Source organism: Clinocottus analis, unplaced genomic scaffold, assembly GCF_023055335.1.
Source record: "Clinocottus analis isolate CAN_PGR_092001 unplaced genomic scaffold, fCliAna1.0.p SCAF_6, whole genome shotgun sequence".
NCBI lineage: Eukaryota > Metazoa > Chordata > Actinopteri > Perciformes > Cottidae > Clinocottus > Clinocottus analis.
In genome coordinates this window covers 5436739-5462753 of record NW_027176218.1, presented here as the reverse complement: position 1 = coordinate 5462753, position 26015 = coordinate 5436739, and the positions used below count along the sequence as shown (strand labels likewise).

General features: G+C 43.6%; 1 protein-coding gene across 3 annotated transcripts in view; it reads left to right on the top strand.

Annotated features, from left to right (window-relative positions):
- tmem117 (transmembrane protein 117) overlaps nucleotides 1-26015 on the top strand; it is a 41488-nt gene that overhangs the window by 6754 nt on the left and 8719 nt on the right. For all 3 annotated transcript variants that reach the window (XM_068603823.1, XM_068603824.1, XM_068603822.1), the window contains 3 exons: nucleotides 11389-11521; nucleotides 21444-21543; nucleotides 24255-24352. In XM_068603823.1, coding sequence (XP_068459924.1) covers nucleotides 11389-11521; nucleotides 21444-21543; nucleotides 24255-24352 — 331 coding nt within the window. The remainder of the gene's footprint in view (nucleotides 1-11388; nucleotides 11522-21443; nucleotides 21544-24254; nucleotides 24353-26015) is intronic.

The following is a 26015-nucleotide window of genomic DNA, read 5'->3' as shown; positions in this document are numbered from 1 at the left end:
TCCATTGGCATTGAAAACATATCCAACGCACAAATTTATAGGAAAAACGTTGCTTTCCGTCAACGATTTCATCTAATAAGAGGAGAAACATTTGACCATTGAAATTGTGATCCATGAAATCTTAACATTTCAGTCTTATTTTGATAGCAGTCATTAGTTGTCACCAGTAAACTCTCATTGGGGTCCTAAAAACGACTCCTTTTTGCTTAAATTAAAAAATATTGTCGTCTTATGATCAGAATTGATCAATCATGTCGTCAAAATGAAACTCAAGTGTTATTAGAGACATCATATTTCTAACAAGTGTCTCATACAGAACTGCTCTGTCTTCCTGCAGTGATGCAGCACCACAGCTTTACATTGTGGTCTTCCTCTCACAGTAAATGACTATCTCACTTCCCATCTCCATAATTGGAAGTGAAACTGCTTCTCATTTCTTTTTCATGCTGCCTCAGTCCTTAGGTGAATATATTATGCTAATATCTCTCTCTCCAAGGCTGTGCAACTTCTAAAAGGTAAATTGAAGGGTAATTCTGAGTCGCACGGAGCACCATCCTAACCGGATTAGACCCTCCTTTGCATCTTATTACAGACACTTACATTCAATCAAACGCTGACCGCTCATCTCTGCTTGGAGTCATTTAAGGCTCCAGAATAGCGTGAACAGCACAAGAAAAGGTGACGGTAATGTGAGAAAATCTGAAGCCGATGAACACAGAGCCGTTAACGCCGTCGGATTCTTCGCTGAGGTCTGCGTTTGTGTGTGTTAAAAGAGTGTGAGATGTGTCATTGGTTGCTCCGTTTTTTGGACGGCCTCTCGTCCCCTTTTGCCTGATCTTGATGAGCGTAGCCTGCAGGATGCCATCTGGGTTCTGTCATGTGTTATTACTGTTCCACGCAATAGCTGCAGTAGCTTATGTACAGCAGTGTGTGGCTGCGGGTCAAAGTTGAGTGAGAGTGTGTGTGTGTGTGTGTGTGTGTGTGTGTGTGTGTGTGTGTGTGTGTGTGTGGAAGAGTGGATCAGGGGGAGCTTGCTGCACGCTTTGTTGCTGTTGAGAGCAGATTCATGTGTGTCTATTCATACTGCTGTCGAAACAATTAGTCTTTCAATTTGTCATCGGGAAATTATTCCACAAGGATTATGATAATGGTAATGGCAAACATTTCCGAGTTACAGCTTCTCCGTTTCTGTTTCATACCATTGCAAATTGAATACGTTCCGGTTTAAGAGAAAGAAAAAACAGTTTGTAGACATCACTATGGGCTTTAGGAAACTGTGTTTATCGACTAATCTGTCAATTGTTCAGGATAAAAACGAGCTCAGCAATTGATAATACAAATAAGGATTAGTTCCAAGTTTACAGTTCTGGTCACAATGATGGGCACTTATGACATTTTAGTACATCATTTAGAATATCTACTGAAAACACAAACAGCTTTAGTCTGAAGACACTCATGTTTAGTACCGAAAATGAAACTGTTGATAAACTGAAAGATTGCCATGGCCGTGGTCACCCTTCAAATCAGCGAAAAAACTAATTACATTTGACTCCCCTGTGATAAATTGTCACGGCCCGCATCACTTCCATTAGCCAACTGTTTTAAATCCTGATCTTCTGAGAGAGCTGAAATCCGCCGTGACGCTACAATGCTGACGTTTGGAGCGTGTAAGAAGAGCGCGCACCCGAACATTAACAAAGGGAGCCTACACGTCATTTGAAAATGTATGTTTTTGGACATCCTAATAAAATATTCTGAAGATACAAAAGTGGTACATTTCCATTCATTTCTGAAGATATTGTAGAAGTTATGTGAAAATGTCAAGGGTGCCGAAAATCCATTAAATCTTTTTCAAAAGTAAGATCCCTCAAATATTTAACAATATTGAAGGTTGTTTCAGTAATACATCATACGTTCGTTAAAAGACGAACATTTGAATCCATATTTTATTGAGTTCACTCGAGCATAACTCTCACATTTCCAGACCTTAATCATATTTTACGATTGCAATGTTTGTTATAGAAGGTGGACTTCAATTACAAATATTTGTATTATCAATTATTTTGCTGAGAAGGTTGAGGCTTATCCTTTCATAAATGCATTTAATGATCATTGAATTATCCATAGTTCCAGATACATGTTCTGTTGATTGTCACGGCACATTTCTTCAGGCCCGACATCGAGCTATATTCTGCATCTGCACAGCGCACCGCCAAGGAATCCACAAATAGCAATGTCACCCGGGCCCATCGACAGTATACAGCTGATCTGCACTTCTAATGATCAGCCTCGTGACTGTTATTCGTGGTGCTGCAGCTTAAATTTATACTTCTGTCTGACTGTGTGAGGCTGCTGTCTCTCGGATGTTGACGTCTTTGAAGATTTAAGAACAGTGTGTGGTTGGATTGTTGTCGTGAAATCCAAACTATACAGTATGCATTCCTCTGAGGTGATATTTATCTCATGCGATTTACACAAACAGTCAAATTTAAAGCTGCTCCAAACAACATTTTCATAATAGCGATAGAAAAAAAGGCTGTGTGTAATATGAAAATATATTGATTGTAGTGACGGCGCTGCAGAGCTGCAGCTTCTGTTAGTCTGTTAATCTCTTTAAGCTATTTGGGTTTTCACTTTTTTATGAATCTCAATAAATGCTATTGTTACTCCCTGTCTGATGAATGAGTGTGCTGACACCTCTAACGATGATAATGTGTCAGTATCGTGTTTACAGCATGTTGCACTGTCTCCAAGGGGCCCAACACATAGCTAGTGTAGTTCAGTTATCTTGTGTAGTTCCACTCAAATCATTACAATAAGGTTGCATTTCCCTTTTTCACCCCCAAAAATATATTTCATACCCCGTCAAGATACTTTCCCTTTGTCACAAAGACGTTATTAATACGCTTTACTTGATTTCCATGTGCTTGCAGTAAAGGATAAAACACAAAGGTGTTTGCAGAGCACACAGCGAGGCAATAACTCTGCGCAATAATGACGAGAGACGCCAGACAAAAGAATCCAGCCAAAAGGAAATTGCTTGTTTACCTTAAATGTATGACTCCGCCAGTCTGGAGTTGAGCCACAAATAACAAGATGAACTGATCTATCGGGGCTCTTTCAGCGTCTCGGATACAGTGGCTGTCTGAGTCTCGACTGGACTTGCTGCAGTCTCCCCGCGGTGGGAGTTGTGTTGTCATTTCTCCGGCTCTGATTTATCGTCCCTGCGCTTAGTTACAGAGGAGTTGGGCTCTGGGGTCGCTCGTGGCCGTAGTCACGGCTATTCCCTAACCAGCCCGCGACGCCGCGGCCCCGTACAAGTGTGATGAATGGGGACGCTGCAGTGTGCACATGCTAAGATGCAGGCAGTGCTCTCTGCACTCTGGCTGTGTGTGTTTTGAGGGAGGATTTTCATTAGGATCCCCGAGGAGGGCAGGATTGTTGTTCTGATGCTTCAAATGAAAAAACCAGGACACAGAAGAGACGTACTGAAACCGAAAATAGATGAAAGCAGCACACACACACACTCAAAAACAGCAGAGCTGCTCTAGACTATAATACAAAGAGCAGTGATTGAGATGGAAAGATTGCACCATCAATAGCGGAAGAATCAATATGGCTGTGATGGTATCACTGCGCTGTTTGTCCAGACATAAGCCATGTTTTGGCTTTTTTTTTAAGAGCTCAGTTCACTGCTTTCATTGTTCATTTTGATCCATTTTTCCATGTGCGGTTTCTAGTTCACTCCAAAACAGGCAAAAATATTTGAAGAGGAGTTGTTGGTGGGTGCTTTTACAGATGTGTTTTGATAAGATTATAACAGTTAATCCCAACCAGCTCTGCAAATAGATAACAGGGTTATGTATTCATCCACCTGAGCTTTCTTGTTATGATACAGATGCAGATGGTTGACGAAGGAAGAGATTTGCTGTTTGCTGTTTTTGCTCTGTGTGAAAGGATCTATTCTAATTACCCCTTTAACGTGGTACCTATCTGTATGGGATTAAGCAAATAGGTACATTCAACAACAACTTTTTGGCCATAAACTAAACTTGTGTGCTGAGCTGAAATGATAGTCCATTTATTGACAGACAAGAGAAAATGAATGTGCAAATATTTTTGACAAACTGCTCATTATTTTTGTCATTCATCAACCGAAGAAATGGCAAACATTCATTCACTGACGCCAGCTTCTCAAATGTGAGGGTTGTGTACTTTCCTCAGTTTCAGATCTTCCTAGATTGAATTCTCTTGGTTTTGTTAGCTGGGTTAAAACATATCAATATGTTTATGTGGACTTGTTAGTTACTTGCAACGATACCTTTTGTTAATGTCTATCAATCAGATGCCAGATGACGACTTACAAGGTAAAGCACATGTAAGGGTGAGAACATTTCATATCAAGTCCAATACATTTGTGTATATATAGATTTATATATTATACACACTGACATGGGGAGAACATTTTTGCTATGAGTGCTAGCCACTACAGCACCGTGCAGCCCTGAATGGTATTATAATGAAAAACCTGCCGTGATGAGGTTAAACCTCAATTGCATCTGATTATTCATCAGCCACAGTAGTTTCTTTTTTTTTCTTCCTTGAATTCCAAGATAATTGTATCATTAAGGTCTGGCACATGTTTAACAGTAGTAAAGCCAGGGTCATGTAGCCAAAATGCTCATGCACTGGGTCCAATTACCCCGACCCTCCGGCTGGCTCTGCAGCACAGCCTCCTGTATCCGTCTCTCTTCAAGGCCAGCAGCTTCCTCTGGAACTGCTCACTAGCCACAATATAGAGCACCGGGTCCAGGCAGCTGCTCACGCTACACATGGCCTCAAAGAACTGTAAGGAGGCGTGGAGAACGCCGGTGTTAGATGGCGTGACCTGGTCGTTGATCCTCATGAACACCAGGGTGACGATCATGACGTGGTACGGCACGAAGGACACCACAAAAACCAGTATGGCGGCGGCGATGAGCCGCAGGGGCTTCCCCGCCGCCCGCTGGGCTCCTCTGGGCCTCCTGCCTCTCGGGAGGTCCCTCAACACGCACGCTGTCTTCATGTAAAAAGCCAGCATGACGCCAAACGGCAGCAGGAAGCCGACTATTGTTCTGATGATGGTGATCGTCTTGACGTATACGAACGGGCCCTGGATGTGGTCCATGCAGACGGTGATGTTTTCCGGCCGCTGAAGAGCAAAAGTCACGAATAAGTCCGGGACGCAACTCAGGATGAGCGCGGCCCACGCGCAGACGGCGCACAGCTTGGCTTTGCCCACGCACCACCAGCGGAGGGAGCTGATGGGGTGCACCGTGCCGACGTAGCGGTCGAAACTGATCAGCGTGAGGAAGAGGATGCTGCCGTATATGTTGACGTTGAAGGAGATCTTCTTGAACTGGCAGAAGGTCTGGATGTCTTTGAGGCGCGGCCGCTGGAAGGTGAAGTAGAGGGTGAAGGGGAGCGTGAGAATCCAGGCGGAGTCGCACAGGGCCAGGTTGAGCAGGAAAACGTGGCTGGCGCTCAGGGTTTTCCTGAAGCAGGAGAAGTTGATCACAGCCGCTACGTTTCCCAGGATGCCCACGGGCAGGGCAAAGGAGAAGAGAACCAGCAGGAGGTAGCAATACCACTGGCCATTCTCAAGGTGACCGCAGAATACTGTTGACTGGTTCAGGAACTGTAGAAGCGCCTCTGGGATTCAAGGACAGGAGTCAGATTTGCTGCTGTATTATTATTATTGTAATTGTCTCAACATGTCAGTCAAAAAGTAGTCCCAACGTTTTAGATTTGTGCTCGTGAGAGACACATTTCACATGACTTTTAGTAGAGGTGCGATTATTGTTTACGTTTTTATTAAACCGTAACCACTTTCAAAGTTTTTATGTGCAGAAAAGTAACATTTTCAAAACATTCGCAAATGTAAAATTGGCATTCTTATTTGCTGACGCCGTTGAAAAAGAAGGATCAAAATGAATGCAGCAGAGACTGAAATAACTTGAATTTTGAGGAATAAGGTCAAGCTCCAAAATAACTGCTTCCTGCACATCCCATATTTAATTAACGATGGCGTCTTTAGTTCCACCCTCTGACAAGTAAATACCCACTTCTTTCAGACTTCATCTTTCACAGACTGCATCGTCATCTCTGTGTCCAGAAAGTGTATCTTGACATGTTCAATATGGATAGTTCAATGCATACAATAATTCCAATCTGCCAGGTTATGCACAGAAAAGGATATCTCATTTATACTTTCCTTTAAGCAGTAGATTAAACGATGCATAAAATCCGTTATCCCACATAAAGACCAATCTGCTCAATATGCTATTATAATGTCTAAATTCTGGAAGTTAAGTTCTGTAAAACCCAGTGGTCATTCTGTTCTATATGGCATACTCCTCTTAGTTTTAATAAGATCATATTTTAATAACTTCCAGAGTAATGCAGGTCTCACTGTGTTTTATTGGCTCTTCCAGTGAGCCCTGCTCTCAGACAGTTCATTAAGTAAGAGGTGTTCAGCCTCTCTCTCTCTCTCTCTCTCTCCAAGGGCCCCTTTTATTTACGGTAGCTATCGCCACAGTCTCAGAGCGTCACCAGCGCGTCCAGGAAGCGAGAGCTTTGACTGCTCGAACATCGAAACCTGAGGACTGTTGATCTATCGCCAATGTCACCGATAATGAATCTATTTTTCGACTGAGCAGTTAACTATTAACTTGTTGCACATTTCAACCTTGATCAAATCTTTTACATCTTCTTTTGTGAGATGTGTGGTGGTTTCAGGACTTTTGGTTATCATCATACACACAGCAAGTATTCATTTTCGGAAAGTATAACGAAATCCTTTTTTTTTTTTTTACAATGTCGACAGTATTTAAACGGTAGTTTCAGGAAATTGAGATAAAAATGAGAAGACTAATAAGCAAAAATAATGTTTAAAATGCTAAAGTTTGTTGGATCATTATTGTATCATACATAATCTGGAAAGGTCTAGAATATCGTTGGTGGGTTACCTCCGTTCGCCGTCTCAGACTTGCTGCTGTTGAGGAGCCGTATCATGATGAATGGAGACGCTGATCACACCTCTGGTCGCCTTCACTCCTCCTCCAGCTGTGTGCGTCTCATCTGTGTCACTCCCCTACGTGCATGTGCTCGTGTGCGTGTGCGTGTGTGTGTGCGTGTGTGTGTGTATAATACAGGAAGTCACTGTTAAAACATCTAAGATACATTCGGTAATTGCTTGTCTGTGTGCGCCAGGGTGTCTCACTGCTAGTTAAACTGTTGTGTTTGTGTTCTTCTGTGTGTCCTGTGAGTTGATTACTCCTATAAATCCGTTGACTTCACAGAGTTATTGCATGCGATCTCATTACCAGATAACGGGGTCACCATAACGTTGGCAGTTTGAATCCCTTGATGGACTGAGACGATGGGAATCCTAAAAAAAAAGTTATTAAGCGCTAAAGATTGACTGTGTTTCAGGTACACCGAAAGCAAATCCACCAGTCCTGCAGGGAAGAGTGGTGTTTCTGCTGTTTAGCCAAGCCTCGTTGATATAAATATGTGGGACAAATTAATAGAAACACCTGTCAATATAGTCCAACAACAACACAATGATGATCATTTTCATATAACACCGCTCTAAAACAATTTCAACCAAAACTGAAAATTATAACCTTCATAAAAGTGAGATTTACTGCAGCACCTTTTTATTAGACGCATTAGTTGATGGTGGTTTACCTAATAAACGTGTTAGTGAGTGTATAAAAGGCACTCGAGCCGTTAGCTTTTTGAACTAAAATACTTGTGTCGGTGGGTTTGTAGCTGCTGATTTAAGTGAGTGTAATTTTGTTCAATATTGTGTAAAGGTAAAAGCGGCTATCGAGGCAGCTGCCTAAAGTATAGAGTGAGACTAATGCCTCGATACTCATCTGCCACTGCGATGTAACCGGAGCAAACAGCCTGCAATTTGACAGTTTGACCTATTTTTGGTTAATTCACAGTTATCATGAAGGTACAGTTGAAAGTGATTTATAGTAAAATGGCAGCATTGTGCTCAGCGTGTACTGTATGATTAACAGAAAATGAGCCGTGGAGGCTGTAAAGTAGGCTACATTTACATCATTGGAATTAATTCTCAACACTGCATTTGTTTCTCTACAAATGCGAATAATCGTGACAACTTGCGCTGAATCCAGGCCCAGATGTTTCATTCAGAGGACACACGACGTCTCCTGAAATGGTCCAACGCTTTCTGCTCAACGTCTCCGATTTGTATTCAGAATACTTTGACGCCGCTGCTCGTCTGTACACTGAGCCCAGCTCTCCGGCGCGTGTCCGTTTATCACCACTAGATGGAGACACGGCTACATGTTTGATTTTTACTTCAGACTTGGCTATGAGCTCATCCCAAACGGAACACTAAAAATAGCTTTAAAGGAACGATTCTGTAAATACCTTCAATAATGATTCAAGCCGTAAAGGCATTCTCGTGAGTAACACAGCAGCTTGTTTGTGGGTGCGTATGCAGTACGGGTAGGTGAAAGTAAGAAAGATAGAAAACATATGTCCCTCCATAGTTTTTCTGTGTGTGTGTGTACGGCTTCCTTGTCAATGTGTTGTTGTTGTTGTTGTCGTCCCCTGCCGGGCTGAGCCTCGCAGCAGCCTGTGCTCGTGAATCACACCTTATCGGGCTCCTCTGCTGTCGTGAGGTGCAGTGACTCAAACGGCTTGGCTGAATAGTCCCGAATCGCCCCGCGAGTTCAATCCTGCCCATATAGGCTGCGAGAGGCCGGCTGCGAGAGGCCGGCTGCGAGAGGCCGGCTGCGAGAGGCCGGCTGCGAGAGGCCGGCTGCGAGAGGCCGGCTGCGAGAGGCCGGCTGCGAGAGGCCGGCTGTGCTCGCTGGCGCGGCGTGCTACTTAAATAGTCAGATCTGCCGATACACACTGTAGCTCCTACATCTAAGCCAGGGCTCATTGGCACTTGAGGCAATTAAGTTTACCCATGCAAGTCAATTCAATTATGCATCTGTGATGAGCCCTGAAATACCACAGAGCAAGACGTATGGCGAGGCCTCACACCGAGCCACCTTGCTTTGGCTAAAACACCCTCAAAATGTCTGCTTGGCTTGTGTTATTAAGAGAATATTGAAGTTAATATTCTTTCCTGTAAAGCTCACACACAGTAACCAACCAAAGTTAAAACTACGAGACAGCGCTGCTGTTCACGAAGACGGAAAGGCTTCGTCTGCGTAATGTATTTGAACCAACAACAGGAGGGCCATTTGTTATAACTGCAGTTTAACTCAATAAAGATCCTCATCTCCATAGGAATATCAACATCTTTGTTTTTATGTGTGCAGCGAGGAAAAAAAACTAAAAGCTAGCAAGCTGAGATTGAACAGCATGTAAAACTATTGGAGAGTGAACCAGCCAGGCTGTAATGGGAAAATAAATGGAGCATTCTCTGTGTGTGTGTGTGTGTGTGTGTGTGTGTGTGTGTGTGTGTGTGTGTGTGTGTGTGTGTGTGTGTGTGTGTGTGTGTGTGTGTGAACACGATGAGTTCTCAGAGGAGCTGTAACTCAAAGGGATGCTGACTGAGCTGGAGGAGAGAGAAACAAAGAGTTGTTCCTGGGAAGATGGCACCAGATCACAGCAGAGGGAGAGCCTCAAAGTGTGTGTGTGTGTGTGTGTGTGTGTGTGTGTGTGTGTGTGTGTGTGTGTGTGTGTGTGTGAGCATGAGCAATGTGTGAAGTACTGGAGACAGAGGCGTATAGCCGAGCTTCTTTATAGTATTTTTTATTTACAGTCAAATGAGTAACCTTGCAGCACTTGATGGTTGTGGTTTACTCTGTGAGGACGGTTCAGTTCATATTAGGGAGTCAAGTTTTGGCCCCAACCCGTCCTTTAATAGTTTAACCTGCCAATACTGAGTATATTCATTTAAAGAGCAGGTTTAACTCTCTAAATGTTTAAAGGGCGTTTGACAAAGTGTGTTGTTTTGTTGCTTTCAATTTGAAATACAAATGCTCAAGAGGACATAACTGATCGGTAATTCACGATGAGTTATGTTTGTTGTGGCATTGAGATGAGTCCCCTTTATTATATTAGCTTCAGCTCGGCGACAAACCCAAGAATTGGAGGAAAATTCTGCGATGCGTAGAGAAGAGAGCCACCAAAAAGTCAGTTACGTAACCCTCAACTTGAAGGTCATATCGCAGTCCTTCAGGAGTCTCCCAGGGTCAAACCAAATGATGCCATTGGTTGCATTATGGGTAATGTACTATCCAGTGTTTCTAAAGATTGGCCCACACAAAAAAAATTCAACACTTGGATATATCTCTGCCTCTGCAGCTGACATTTTTGACCATTTTAAAAGAAAAAGAAATATAAAAGTCAGTTTGATTTTATCTATTTCATTTGCAAATCCTCTTTGACCCAGGTCTGAGTGATGGTGGTGGAAACAAACACCCTCCATGTACAAAGTGGATTGCTTCTGTTCCACATCGCAGTGCTGGAGGTAGATCAAGGACTGTTGCATTATGCGATTACATTATGCTCCCCTAATTGCATCACACATCCTATTATTCAGATCCCTCAATAATTTATACTTTACTTATGTAATGCTTTTTCATGATGCCACAAAACCTGTGCCCCGAATTAAAGATATAAATATGTTTTTGTTTGCCATTAGGGGCAACCAAAATAGTGTATTTAGTGAATTAGTGTGTCGTTATATTTATAGCGAGCCGCGGAGGAGCTATACGCAGCAACCGCAGTCTTTTCACGATCCAACAACAAGCTACAAATCCTCGTTGTCTTCATGGGCGCCGCTGAGCGCCGTCGCCACCAGCAGCAGCAGAAGAAGAAGAACCAGCTCGCGTGATTATGCTTTCTGTGCAGAGGCGCGCATATCTGAATCAATCTCATGCTCTGCCGGAGAGATGTATCTCAATGATTTGATTGCAAGCCAGGATTGTATTAAAAAAGAAGAAAAGAAAGAAAAAAAACACCACAGGTCATAATTATTTCTCTAATCATGCAAGACCTCCGTTCACAACAACACAGGCGAGCGTCAGTCCACCTGCATCATGTCCAACAGATGTATGAAATGATGTGTATCTGGAATATTATTCTGTTTTAACGATGAAATGGTGACAGTTGAAATTGGTCAGAATAAAACAATGACTTCGAAGTGACACCTCCAAGTGGTCTTTAATCTTAATTTCAGTGCTTAAAGGGCAACGTGTCTGACGGAGGAGGACGTTATTGATCTGTGTGACTAATTTTTCTACTTTCATCTTCATTTTCATGGCCATACATGTTCGCAGGTTTGACGTGCTGTTTGAACCCGCCCCCACCCCACTGACAGCAGTGTCCTTGTCATGCCTCCTTTAGGTCGATACCTGCGCCTGAAAATGTTCCGCGAGGATCATGGCTCCTGGATGACCATGTTCTTCAGCGCCATCCTCTTCCTCTTCATCTTCTCACACATCTACAACCTTTTCCTGCTGATGGCTGGAAGCATGCAGTAAGCCATTCAATCTCTCTCTCTTACTCTCTCTCTCTCTCTCTCTTACTCTCTCTCTCTCTCTCTCTCTCTCTCTCTCTCTCTCTCTCTCTCTCTCTCTCTCTGCCCCTTTTTCTTTTTCCCTCATTCTCTGCTTCCCATTTGTAAGAGCCACTGTACGCTCCCCTTTGGCGGGCGTGATTGATCTAAACGTCTCGCCTGAACAGAGAGTCAATGGCGGTATGATTAATCAGCCCAGACATTAAATCACAGGTAGGCGCGGGCAAGAGGAGGGCGGTTAATCCTGAAGGATCACCTTCAGCATCCACACTTATTCTCCCATGATCTTGACTGACTTTTACTTTATTTTATTTATTTTTTTCACATGTCTATGACCAAAAACCAACGTGTGTTTTTGCCATGACTCTCTTGGCTAAATGCCTTGGCTTTTGCTCCTGTTGCCCCAGCTTACCTGCTGAGAAACCACTGTGCGCTGCAGAGCTTGACATCCCTCCACCCCCACACACACACACACACACACACACACACACACACACACACACACACACACACACACACACACACATCAAGCCAGTGACAGGAATCCGTTTATGCATTTGCAATGTGTCCGTCTCGGGGTAGGAAAACATGCCCTTGAAGCCAGCCAGCCAGACACGAGGTTGCCACGAGGTGATTTACCATTTTGTGTGTTTGGGGGGTTGTGAAAAAATAAAAAAAGAATAAAAAACGTGTGTGGCAGGTGTCTATTCAGGCACAAGCTGTCGAGGGGGAGGCCACGGCTGTAATGGGATCTGTCCATACAGTGCCGCTTTTCCAATTAAACAACACACATCAACTATCCATACAGGCAGATGAAGGCTATTAGCGCGCAGGCAAGTTGTTGTGTTTTTCTCTGGCCAGAGGGATGCGTTTGTATAATCAGGCCCATCTGTCACTCCGGCCAGCGCGGTGACACGGGCATCCATCTTGTCCCTTCTCTCCGGTCGGCCCGAGAAAACGGAAGCGAGCGGCGGAGCAGAGAGGTGCAGGCCCGCCGAGACGAGCGACGCTGCTTGCTCAGGGAAAAGTTACATTTGCAGTCGCACCGAGTGCGTCTGTCACAAAGGAGCATTCATTTTTACTGCCTCTCATTTCTGCCTTGAAATGCCGAGAAATAAAGGGGCCCCATTGAGTCCGTCAGTGCATCCCTTTGCCGTCTGGAGTTTTTCACTATATGACATTCAGATAATACTTAAGGAAAAATAATGAGTCACTCAGGCATTTTGAGAGATGAAGATACATAATTTACAACACGATACATAATTTATACCCATTTAACATGTGCAAGTCACTCTGCTCATATTAGCTGCATCGCAGTCCAGATGTAAAAAAGTAGCAACCATAACAGCCTATTAAACAATTCAACTGGCCCACACGACTCTAAAACTCACCCAGGGTTATTTGCTCTGGATGTGCGTCGTCGCAGCGTTCGTCAGTTATCCAACAATGTAGGGCTCCCCCCTCAAAGACAGATGGTGCTGTTGTAAAGCGATTGAGCCCGCCGCCGCCGCCAAGACACCTGGTCTTTTTCTGCACTCTGTCCCAAACCCCCGCCTCCTGTCCCCCCCTCCCGTCCCGCTTTCCCCGCTTGTTTTCTTTCTGCTCCAGCAGTGTGTCCGCCGAGGACCCGGGCCCTGCCAAAAACCATTAGTGTTCACATCTCTGTTCAAGACCGACATGTAAGAGCAATGTTCACACTCTGCCAGGATGCCCCCTCGGAAGACGGTCTCCCGGCTGCGATAGCATGAATGCAGCAGAGTGAGCGAGAAGAGAGGGAAGGAGGGAGGGGGCTGAGAGGATGGGGAGTCCGGAGGAGGAGGAGGAGGAGGAGAAGGAGGGAGAAGCGGTCCAGCCCCGATGATGCAGTGCAACTTCATGTCTTTTGATCCATGTCCAAAACCCTATTTGCATCGCCCCCCCCCCTACACTACTCACAACCAATCCCTCACCCCACAGCGAGGATGTTGTAGTTTTCTCTTAAGCCACCGCACAAAGGAAAAGTACAATATCCCTTTGTGACTGCAGCGGCCCCTCTGTGGGAGTGAATGGTGTTTTCCCTTTTTATTCATACCAAAAGAACAAGCCGCTGTGAGCTATTATTACTGCCAAGGGGTTTGAAAGGGTCGGTATTCTGGCATAGCTGGATTTGACATCTAGCCATGATGGTGCACTGCAGGGGACGCTCCTCTGGGGACGAGACAGGGCGTCCCACACACACACACACACACACACACACACACGTCTCGCACCATCAAGTTAGCTGGGATGTGTATGATGAGAGTGAGCTCATGAGTTTGTGTGTGTGAGGGGGGTGTTAGCATCTTTCTCCCTGACCTGATGCTGCATGCCGTCCGTGCCCTTCGCTCATTAATATGCTTTAAATTTCTTTGACCTTTCAAGGCTGTCTTGAGCTTGATTTTAATTCAAACGCGTGATACATCCTCAACCCCTTATCAGGAATGTAAACAATCACTGATAAGGGGGTTGTATATCTCTTCGGATGACAAGTATTTATTCATGTAAAATGGATTCGTCAAAGCTGTTATCTCTCAGCTCCGAGAGATTTCCAGTAATCTTACACATGTCCAACAGTGGCAATGTTTAAACGGCCTCGTCTAGGTCAACTGCTATCAACCTGTTACCTGGCTTATATTATGGCAGGAGGGGGCGGGGAGGGGAGAAAAAAAAAAAAAAGCCTGTCCATTGTGGCACACTGGGAGCTGTAAGCCTCACTTGTTACCAAACCCCTCACATCTGGGCTATTTGCATTTTAATGTAACTGTCAGATTAGGAGAGGGCTGTTTGTGTGAAACCAGGGGAGCGTGACCGCCCGGGGAGTTTGACGGACTTCATGAATGTTTGGTCTCGCCGTACGATCCCATTCCGCCATCTTACGGCGTTATTACCCGCCGAAAATCGGCCCCTAATTATATGGTGTTATTTAATTACGGCGGGCCCAATGCGTGCTGTACACATTAATCACAGCTAACTTAGAGAATAAGGTGGGTGAGGGGAGGGGGGGGGGGGGTAAAGTAAGTGAAGGTGGAGGGGAGGAGGGAGCTTGTTGGGATGTAATGGGGAGCGGCAGTGGGCCAGTAAAGCTGTGAAATGACTTCCATACTTCTGTTTGTTACCCAGTAAAGAGAGCGATGGGTGAATGTCAGGATAGGGGGAGAGCGAAGGGTAAGCCGAGCAACGGGGGTGGAGGGAGGGATGCAGCTGGTGGATATCTTTGATGAGGAGCAGGGAGGGATGGATGTGGCATTTGACTGCAGCGATACCCTAAGTGGGATTAGACCCCATCGTATGAGGGCAATTGTTTACTTTGTTTACCGTGATCCTTTGTGCCGAGTGCATGCTGGTCCCCCTCGTCCGTCTGTTTGCTTGTCTGGCACTAAGCTGGGGGTAATACCGTGAACAAGTAGATTTAAAAGGCTGAATGAATGGCACGTCGTGGTATGTAGACTGCTCCTGTTGCATGCCATCGCACATGGGACTTGTTGCTGCCAGCTTTTTTTTAAAATTTTTTTTATCAACAGTGGGTTCTATGATCTGGCTTTTACTTAACGCCGAAAATGTATGACAAACAAGCCGCCTCTGTTAGTTTTAGATATGCACACGGGCAGCGACGCGTGACGCGGGATTACTTTTCAGCGTGTAGGTGTGAGGGATAACACCTTTTTGTTTGTTCGTTTTTTTTTTTGTTCTTCCCGTGGGTCCAAAATGGGTTTGGTCTCTGTGTCTGCAGCGAACACACGTGGTTTGTTGAGTAAGATGAACATTTGTTGAATAACACAAAAAGGATTTATTGTTTTTTCAAGCAAACATGCCCCAAAGTTAGTGGTTTATCCCAGTAAATTGTGATATTTTGCACCTTTTTTTTTTTTTTTTCTGTGAAAGAAAACTTAAGTTCTTTGGCGTTTGAACCATTAGCGAAAACCCCAAATATTTTGTTTAGTCTGAAACACAATGTCAGGAAATTACAATTTTCTACCATTTTTGTTCAATCAATTGATCAAGAAAATAATAATATTAATCTACACTAAAAATAATCATTAGCTGCAGCACTACATGACAAACTGAACAGATTTGCTTGTCATAATATTCGCTGTACCCTGCCACAGCTTTTATTAATAAGACTTAATATAGGAACCTGTTGCTGTATGTAAATCGAAAGAAACGTCTCGCGGTTTTCGATTCATTGATCTTTCCTCGTCTTCCTCACGCTCTCACACTTTCACACACCCACACCTCCTTGCTGAGCGTATCTGCTGTCTTTCACACTCCTACACATGCACGTTACGTTGGTATCTCGAAAAGGACTCATTACTTATTTAACGAGTGTTTAGTAAGTGTAAAGCATTCCCCTCTCAAGTCATTTTCTCGTCTCTCAGAAAACAGACCGCGTGCTCGATGAAGCGGCGAAGTCGGTCATCTCCTCTCTGATTTTATTATCCTGCTGTTTTCTGGGACGGAGGGGAGGAGCTTCTGCTGTGGCTGCAGCCCGGGTCCTCGTCGTACCTCACTGTCACACAAAGAGGAACGGCCACATTGTAAACAATAAACATCACAACCTTGGCAGCGGTGCATGTCCACCGGGAATATACGATGCGTATTATATTATAGATGAATGTAAGCGTGTGCGTATACGTGTAGATGGGAGGTGGGGAGGAGGGCAGCAGGACAGATGGATGGCCCATGCATGTGGTCCTGTTGGTGTGTAGTAACACACTCGCTTCCACCAGTACTATTAGTATGTGGTAACATCCCAGTTCCAGTCTTTTCAAAGCTACACATTTTCTTTCCTGGTCTGGAAAATACTTTAGAATGTATATTAAAAAAAAGGTAGCTTTTTTAAAATGAATGTACTTTGACATGATCCCGTTTACATTGTGACGTTTGCATAAAAGCTAGAGAAACCTATGTTCGTGTCCCAGTTTACGTCATTCTAACATTGTTTCTGATCATCTTTGCCCTCTTTAATTGTTAGCATCTGAACAAAGAAAAAAAAATGGGCAAAGTTCTCCAGAATCTTTAGATTCATGAAACAAGAATATTGTGTTTACGTGTGCTTAAGATACAAAATGTAAGTAAAACAGATAGGAGTAATTATGTCCATCGGTAGCAAAGGAGGAACTCAGGTGTCATGATCATAGAGCGACAAATTCTGCAGGAGGAGGAGGTCGAGGTCAATGGATGGGTTGACAAAATGCCGTTCTTCAACTCTGGGAACTGCTGTTCATTTCCTGTTTTCTACTATCAATCAGCGCCTCCCGATTGTTCTCTTACCTCAACCAAGTGGTTATTATTGTAACCATGATGACAAAGGACCCCCTAACCTTAACTAAGCACTAATATTAACCCTACCCATGATGTCTTCCTGAACACAAACAAGTCATTTTTGTGCCGAATCCAAACCTTGCTGCGTCATAAACCAGATATATTTTTTGCAACAGTGATTTGTGGCTCTACTGAAAGGCACAGATAAATAACGCTGTCCTGATAGGGCTGTCAGGTCAGAAAGCCGCTCTCTATATTGTTCTAAAATGACGTATTGTGTGGTTAAATTTGACAGAGGTTACTAGTGTGCTTGTAAATCAATGTAAAGATACAGAGAGACCTGGTTTTGGACCCTTTTGTCCTAATCCAAAGCTCACAGGGGGACTGGAGGGCCTGATACAGAGCTGCCCAGGATATTGCTCGATAGCATGCACGCCTACCCCTGAGCTAGGGGAACGATAAGAACTAAAAGACTCCATCTCCATCCAGTAGAATACAAAACGTGGGCTCATTCTGTGCTGAGTGATGAATTGAGATTGAAATACTAAGTTGCCTTGAGAGATGCTTTCGTGATAGTGAAAAGAGTGCGTATTGACAGCTTTATGCGCTCTGGTAACGAATGCCGCTCAGTGTTATACTGTAAATATGAAGCCGTTGTGCGCGGGGAGGGGACAGGCAATGCATTTCAATGTGGAGCCAGCCAAGGTCGCAATTTAATGTTCAAAATGAGTCCAGCCTCTACAGGGCGCAAGAGGTCACTTAGTTGCCACGGTCACTAAATCACTGGCTGCCTGACAGAGAAAACAAGATTATACAACCCCGCATGAAGGCATGTGCGTCCAAATGGACAGTGAAAAGCATCATAGAAATCGGAGTATTGATGACTCAGAGTAGGGAAGCTGTTTTATAAGATTCATTTACAAGGCTCCAATGGGCTCTAGAACATCCTTGCGTTGAGAAAAGTACAATTAAACCATACACTTCCCTGAATCAATGAATATATGGAATACTTGAAAGTGCTTGGTTTATTGCAAAGCATGACATGGCTGAAGTGTTTTTGGCACTATGCTACAGGTCGTTAAAGATAGCTGCTGGGGAAATGCTTTCGAAGGGTTATGTATTCAAAACTTCTTGACATGACCAATTTATGAGTTATCTTTCATGCACCCGGAGCACTTACACATGTACAGAGGATCTACTGCATTTACAATTCATGATGTATTAAACCCAAATCAATGGTTCAAGCTTCTGGTGAGGTGAAACTCACAGACATTGGGCATCTCAAATATGATTTATATCATAGTCAGTTAAGAGCCGGTAAAAAAAATGTCAATATTAAATCAATTAATCAGTAAACGGAAAATTAATTCCCAGTTATTTTGATGACAGTGACTATTTTAGTCGAAACACAGGACATGCAGGGAAAATATGTGCTATATGTTTTATTAAACTGATTATTTGGGGTTTAGTACTGTAAATCAAACAAACCCAGGTATTTTCTATGCACCTTCTTTTTCTCTGGGAGGATATGACGGGTATCCGTCTGACATTTCCTTTTGGATGAATAAATCAATGAAATAATCTGCAGAATTATCGATCATAAAAATGATCTTTAGTTGCTTCCCTTGACTGAATATCTTCGGGGGTTTGGACTGATGGTCTGGTAAAAGGATTTGAACACATCACTCTGGGCTTTGGGAAATCGCATTCGGGCCGTTTTCCAATGAAGCAACAGATTAATCTATACCGAAAAATAATCATTAGTTGCAGGCGTACATTGTTGCACCTTATTAAAAAGCTCTGACTATAACAGCATGCCCCAACACAATAATACAAAATTACTGTCCAGTGTATCAAAACTTAATATAAAACAATATTCAACTGATAGATAATTATATTTTTTTTTTAAAACAATCTGGTGCACAGTGGGATATCCATTTGACTGGAGTGAATATAGATGGAAGAATTACAATTCGAACATGTGCGGTAATAGCTAAACAGACTTCAACAAGAGGAGTACTGTAAGAAACTGAAGCTTTACTAAACTAAAAAGTAAGGAGTCTGTTTGTCCTTCCAGTTTCTCCACAAAAGTCTCATCCTCTTCTCCTCTTTGGATGAGTGGTTCTCCAAAAAAAGCTGCAAGCTTCCGAACACGAGGAGTTAAAACACATTACAAAGAGCTAGCACAGTCCTATCCCCAATTTCTAACCAAGCAGTCTCATAACCAGGACTTCTTGGCACTTAAAATAAGTGAAGCCATTTTTTTTTTTTTAAAAAGGCAACGATCCCGCAGATGCCCAACAGTTTAAATGGCCTCGTCCGCTGGTTAATGTCACACAGGGGTAATGTCCAAACTCTCTGACTCTGTACCCTCTGTAGCGCAAAATTGTAATTTCTTGCATGTGGTGGAACAAGACTTTGAAAGGCATTGAAAATGTCCTTGAATATTTTTGTCCGAACAAGTGTGGGGAAACCTGATAACATTCCGCAGGGGGTCAGAGCTGGCTGAGCCGGCCGCGCTGGCACCGACACCGCCACTGGCTCTGCGATTAAGCCACGGGGGCCATTTTGGGGCTGATTATTCATGGTGCTACTGTACTGATGTTCCACTACGCTGAATTCTCTCATTAGGTCATCCGGCTCTAAAGGCCATCAAATTTTCAGTCGGCATGAATAAGTCAGAGAGTTCTGCCTGTGATCACGCAGTGCGAAGAGTCCCCAAACCCATCGTAGGTGCTCTTCAAAAAAAAAAAGAAAAGAAAGAAAACCATCTCTTTTAGCACAGGGGTAACATTTGCTCAATTAAATATGTGAAAAGGGTAAGGGGTTGCCGGCCGAGTGTTGTTTTTTTTTTTTTTTTTTTTGATTTAAAGCTTAGCATGTGGTGCCAGACAGCATTTCCTGAGGTATCGATCTGCATTTCGCTGCGGCTAAATGACTCCCAATGGGATCTCCTTGGTAACTGGAGCAGTGCCAAGCCGCTGAATGTCTAACTGACTTAATGCAGATATAAATCGCCATTCCAATCAAGGCTGTGTTATTTGCAGGCTCGAGCGAAGCAATACGTCACCCGGCGGCACTGCACGTTTTTCGTCAATAAAACCCTGTCAAATCTGTTAAATGCACGCTGCATCGACGGCACAAGATTTATAATGTTTCCTTCCGAGGAGGAGTATTTTGCACACAATTGCAGTCGGCGGGTAGTTGACATTTTGGGTCACCGGTTCGCCACAATCCGTCATCATCGTTTTGTGTTGCCTTATGAGCATTTATTATGCTACTCATGCATAATGGGGGAAAAAAAGGCGCCAGCAATTAACATTAATTAAAAATGAACACCTATTAAAGCTGCTACATTAGCTAATAGCCTTAAAGGATTACCCTCCATTGCTTCTCCAGAGATTGTTTAGACTTGTCTGACAACAAGTCATTTACAACGCGAACAGCACGCAAAATAGAACTCATAATGCAATCAGCTAAAGGAAAGGAAAGTGAAACATTTATAAAGGGAAGTGGATTAAATGTACACTAGCAGGTTGTAGGTGAGACTTTCCAGAGCCCCGTTGCGCAATAGAAAACATTTGTATTGGTGTCTGCTGGCGGCCAGAAAATGACCCGGGGAAAACAAAGACGAATGGAGCCATTGACTTCAAATACAACCCCTTGAAAGCACAGCCAGAGTCCTATCCATCGCCATCTATTATATTCATGACTATGACCTGTGTGGGGCGGTGGGTGAGCTGGGGCTTGAGGCGGAGGTGATGGGTGCCCACCTGCTCCACTCAGCCTCTAAGACACTGGCTGCCAGGAGATCAAACAGGCCTCCTCGCACCTCTCTGTTCTTCTCCTCTCCTCCCCGGCACGGGTCCCATATACGAGGCGACTGACCCACTTTTCCTCCCTCCCCGCGCTATTACCTGGAGAAAATAGAGTGATGTGGTGTAGGTGTGTGTGTGTGTGTGTGTGTGTTGTTGTGTGTGGGGCGGAACAAAAGCTTCTCATCTTCACTTACTGTACAGAGATGAATGCATCGGGCTCCAAAGAAAGCATGTCGTTTCTTATCGCATTCCCTCTCTAATGGCATGCCTTGACCTAGTCTATGTTTTGCTTCTGTGCTGCTGCAGTTGATGTGAACTGAGCTCACTCAGATCTGGTGCATTAATAGGCATAGGAGGGGGGGGGGGGCATGGGAGAGGGGTCTCTTTGGGATGCCAGTGTTGATTTAAAATCGACTAGACATGAGACAAATTTGCCAAACAAATGGACAATTTGCCCAACACTAAAGGACCAAATGGAAGCGTTGGTAGTGCATAAATTCCATCGCGCCGGTGTAAATTGTTTACAATCCTCCGGGCTTTACGGAAGGTAGAGCCATCGCTCATTGTTTTCACAGGATCAGATTGATATTGATTGACTCTGACAGCTTATCATGATACTTAGCGCCAGTGACCATTCTCTCTTTGGACCTGCACTCTCCCTCTATTGGCTCGTTTTTGTGCGTCTTGTTGCCCGCCTTCCTTTTACCGCCCTCATAACATTTACTTCTTTTTTTCTTTTCTTTTTTTTAAATGTCCTTTTCACTCTGGCTCTTCGTTCCTCGCAGGGCTCACATGGTGACGGACTACATGGGCATCAGGAATGAGAGCTTCATGAAGATCGCCGCAGTGGGGACGTGGATGGGAGACTTTGTCACTGCCTGGATGGTGAGGTTCCAGAAACATTGGATACGTCTGCATTGATGAAAAGAAATCTTGCGTTGTTTAAAGGACTGATCTGATAAAATGATCTTTTTAGCACCGTGCTAGCAGCGTGGTTCGCTGATGTGCAGATATTCATGGTTCCCAGATGATGAATCTTAACCATCCAGTTCCAAAAGGGCAACATATCCACTCAAGATAAATGTTAATTCAAAAACCATTTTCAATCATACAATTCTTGCAGCTGTTTTTTGAGATAAAAGCTCATGTTGAAGATGCTAAAATGCTGAACATTATTATGCTACATCAAAAAATGCTGAATGCTTAAAAAGAAAAGATGGATTGCTTTTATTCAAAATGGAGCAAATAACAAGAATAAACAATACAGTAAATGTAGACAAATCCATACAACCATCTCATTCTATGACGTTGGCATATCATAAACATGGAAATCTTTCCCACCTCTAATATCCGTCCAAATGGTGTGGTAGTATCATCGTGCGAATATAACTAAAACCACGTCTGAGAATGTGGAGCCAAATTAAAGAGGATGATTGGAAATAGCTTTTAAGGCCCTGAGTACGATGGATATACTCCTTTGAATGAGTTAATTAGTAACAATAGCAGTCCTCTATCAGCACAGGCCAAACCACATTTTTTCATTGTTCATTCCCACTTAATTTAATAGGTGTATTAAACTCATATGGAAGTTCCATGGTTTTCCCATCCTTCACACGCTCCTCTAAATACTAGGTGAGGTGTACTCTCTTAAAGCTCCCTGTGCCCATCCGGTTCACTCTGCGCCCAAATCCTTCGAGTAACATGCAGTTTGATCTTCGATGGGTCAGAGGAAACGATGAATGCACTGGGAGGCGCAGCGTATGTCGGAGGAGAAACCCACCTCTGTTCATTTGTCAACATAAAGACGGGAGGAGCGCTCCAGCGGGAGTGGACTACCTGTGGTGGGAGGGGGTGGGGCTCTGGCACTGAGAGGCACACAGCTGAGACAACTTGACAAGCGCCCTCACTGGTCAAATTAGTATTCTGGAGGAAGAGGAGGAGGAGGAGGAAGGAGGCAGGAGTCTGGTCAGAAGGGAGACAGGAAAGCAGCAAGTGAGAAGGTGAATCAGGGAGGTGTGTGTAGGAGGGGGGAGAAAGTTGGGCCAAGTCAAAGTGCTGAGTCCAGAAATTCCCCACAAGGTTTTTTACATTCGATTAATTCAACAAGGCACTTTGAGGATGACCTCTGCGTCTCCTCCGCCTTGCAGATTTACGGTGTGTCTTCACTAGATGGGCGAACAGGAAGTGTCTGTCCACAACGCTGCAACGGCTGAAGCATCTCAAACACATCGCCTGACTCAAATCCCTTTTTTTCCCCGTGAGCAGCAGTAACTGCAGCGAGCCGCTTTATTGACAAACTGACTTAACTCCTGCAACAGTGGCTCCGCGCAAAGAATATAGATACAACTCTGTCTCCAGCGAAGAAAATCTACTGGTGATGACATTGAGATGAATAATAATAACTGATATCGGCAGTGGAGAGACAGGTACAACCTCAACATTAATAATGATTAAACAAGTCAATATTTATTGAAGGTTCGTACTCACTAATTGGTGTTTAATCATGGATGAAGTGTTATTCAGTCTTAATTATTTAATATGTTTAAACATAAATGGACCTATAATCTTGTGTGTGTGTGTGTGTGTGTGTGTGTGTGTGTGTGTGTGTGTGTGTGTGTGTGTGTGTATGTGTCATTTAGACATCATTTAGCACAATTTAGCATAATGTATAATTCGAACTGTTTATAATTCAGATGTATTGGTGACCAGAAAGTGTATAAATGAATGCCAGTTAGTAAACATTGTGTTTTTCTATTACAATGCACGACATGACCAAAAGTATGTGGACACTCATAACACCTGAATCTTGTCATATCCAAAACCACAAGCCATAATTGATTAATATGCCACTATAACAAACTTACCACAACATTTTAGGACTTGGTTGCAGGTATCTGCTCTTGTAATTTAGTGAAGCAAAAAGACGAAGCTCACAGTCGACATTCCAGTTCATCCCCGAGGTGTTGGACGGGGTTGAGGCCTCAAAGTTGTAATGACACTGTTGTCTGAAATATTATTGTATACTGTAGCTTTAAGAAGTGGTGTAAAGGAAAATATGCTTTTTAGGCTTTGATTCAAAGGAGAAGATTAATACTACTCTCAAGCCTGTCTGTGAAATATGAAGCTACTTCTGGAGAGCTTAGCTTAGCACAAACACTTGCATTAAGCCCTTTGGAAAAGCACAACTTGTCATTTTTCAACTTTTTTTTACTGATTATATAATCAAGATAGTTAGTTTAATTAATCAAGATTCAGATGAGAAGATTAATACCAGTCTCAAGCCTTTCCGTTAAATATGAAGCTACATCTGGAGAGAGGGAGCTTAGCTTAGCTTAGCACGAAGACTTGCATTAATCCTTGTAAAAGCACAACTTTGTCATTTTTGAACTTGGGTTTTCACTGATTACATAAAGAAGATACTTAGTTTCACTCGTTTTAATGAATTAAATCAATCAGTTAATTCATTTTCTATATATACAGAATATTACTTTTATACACAGTGCACCTGTTTGCGGTCATTTTTTTTAGAAAACTAAGCTAAACTGACTGAACCTACATTGAATTGAAGTCATTTAGTCAATCTTTCCTTTCTGCAGGTGACAGATATGATGCTCCAGGATCAGCACTACCCGGACTGGGGCAAAGCAGCCAGAAGGTTCTGGAAGCAAGGCAACAACAGGATTGTTCTTTTCTGGTACGTTAAAGAGAATAATATATATATATATACACATGTCAAAGACAGGAACTAGCCTAAGCTGTACACAAACTGCACTGCTGCGCTCACGGCAACAGGAGAGAATCACTCTTCGACAGAGGAACAGACTTCTACCTTCCACTGGCGGCCATCAAACACGGCTTTAATACAAATTTAAATTAGAAACGGTAATACCAACTTCAAGGAATTTGTCCGTGGTTTATCGTAAATTACGGCAATCTGTATCTTCGTCTGCGTGCACATAATACGATTTCATATCAATTTCTCTGCTAGCTAAAATGCATTATATATTCCTAGAGGGCCTGTATGTCTGTCTGTGTGTGTGTGCGTGTGTGTGTGTGTGTGCATATGTGAGTGTGCATATGTGTGTTTTATGTGGTCTTTCCCACCCGTTGCAGGGTTACACGCAGTCAATAGCCGCGGTAATCTTCCCTCACTCAGTGTCAGCACCTTTAATTAGAAGAACAGGGTGAAAATCAATGGACACAGCAAGGTCACGGGCCAAACCGCAGCCCTGCCTTTTACTTTTCGCACCACAAGCTGTGACCCTTAAATAACTGCTAAACAAATGCCGCAAACCATGTCTGATGTGCCCATTACGAGACGACCAAGTAGAAGCGTTGCCTGTTTTGATGTATTACACCACCAGCGCGCGGTCCCAGGCGGGGGTTCATTCGCCAAAGTGGCTCAGCGCTGTCAGTCAAAAAGCGACACGTCGACGCCTCTCCGGCGGTTCATTTTGGGGTCACGGCGAGCAGTGAAGGACGCGGGGAAGAGGATACGGTTGAAACAGTTTGACATGTGTTTGATACGTACACAGAGAGGTCAGGACGTGGACGTCTCAAACTTCAAAGACGGCGTTTAACATTTCCTTTCGCGCAATTGAGTCAGCTGCAATTTAGAATGCAAGCGGTCGGAATTGTTCTGACTTTTTCAGCAGCCCTTCATTTTATTGACGGGTGCCCCCCCGACTCGCGCCGTCCCAATCAATGCCGGACTTGATGAGCTTTTGTTTGAATTTCAGAGCTTGAAATATGATTGATAAACGCGTTGCTGGATACATCTTGTCAATATGCGCTGAAGGGCCGGGGCGAATTGTAAAAGACAGAGCCAAAAGAAACCGTCGACAGCTGAGGAAAAAAAGAATCCCATTTTGAAATAATAGAAAGCTAAAAATGCATCTCCCTTACAGCTGAAATGGAATATGAGCTGGCGTTCGCTCTGTGCAAGGCAGCCGGCTGATGTGTGGTGTGAGAATGCACACAACGGCACAGCAATCGCCAATGGGCGACATTGAAACACAATGCACAGAGGAGAGTAATACTCGCCGTTCTCAATGTGCCTCTCGTCAGATGGCTGAGAATTTATTTTTTTTTCCCCAGTAAACTGTTCATGCCGAATTACAGCAATGTGACATAAACACAATTCAGAGAGTGTGAAAGATCGCAGGGAAAACACAGCAAATTGCTGCATGCAGGTGAATGAAATAGTTTGGCTCATGTTAAATATGGAAATACATGGAAATATGTATGCGCTCTGGGTTTTGAATTGCATTGTCTCTGCATCCACAAACAGACACCCTTTTCTTTTATGCACATTCATCTTCCTGGAAGCTTTATCTCCTGCCATTTTTCAAATCCAG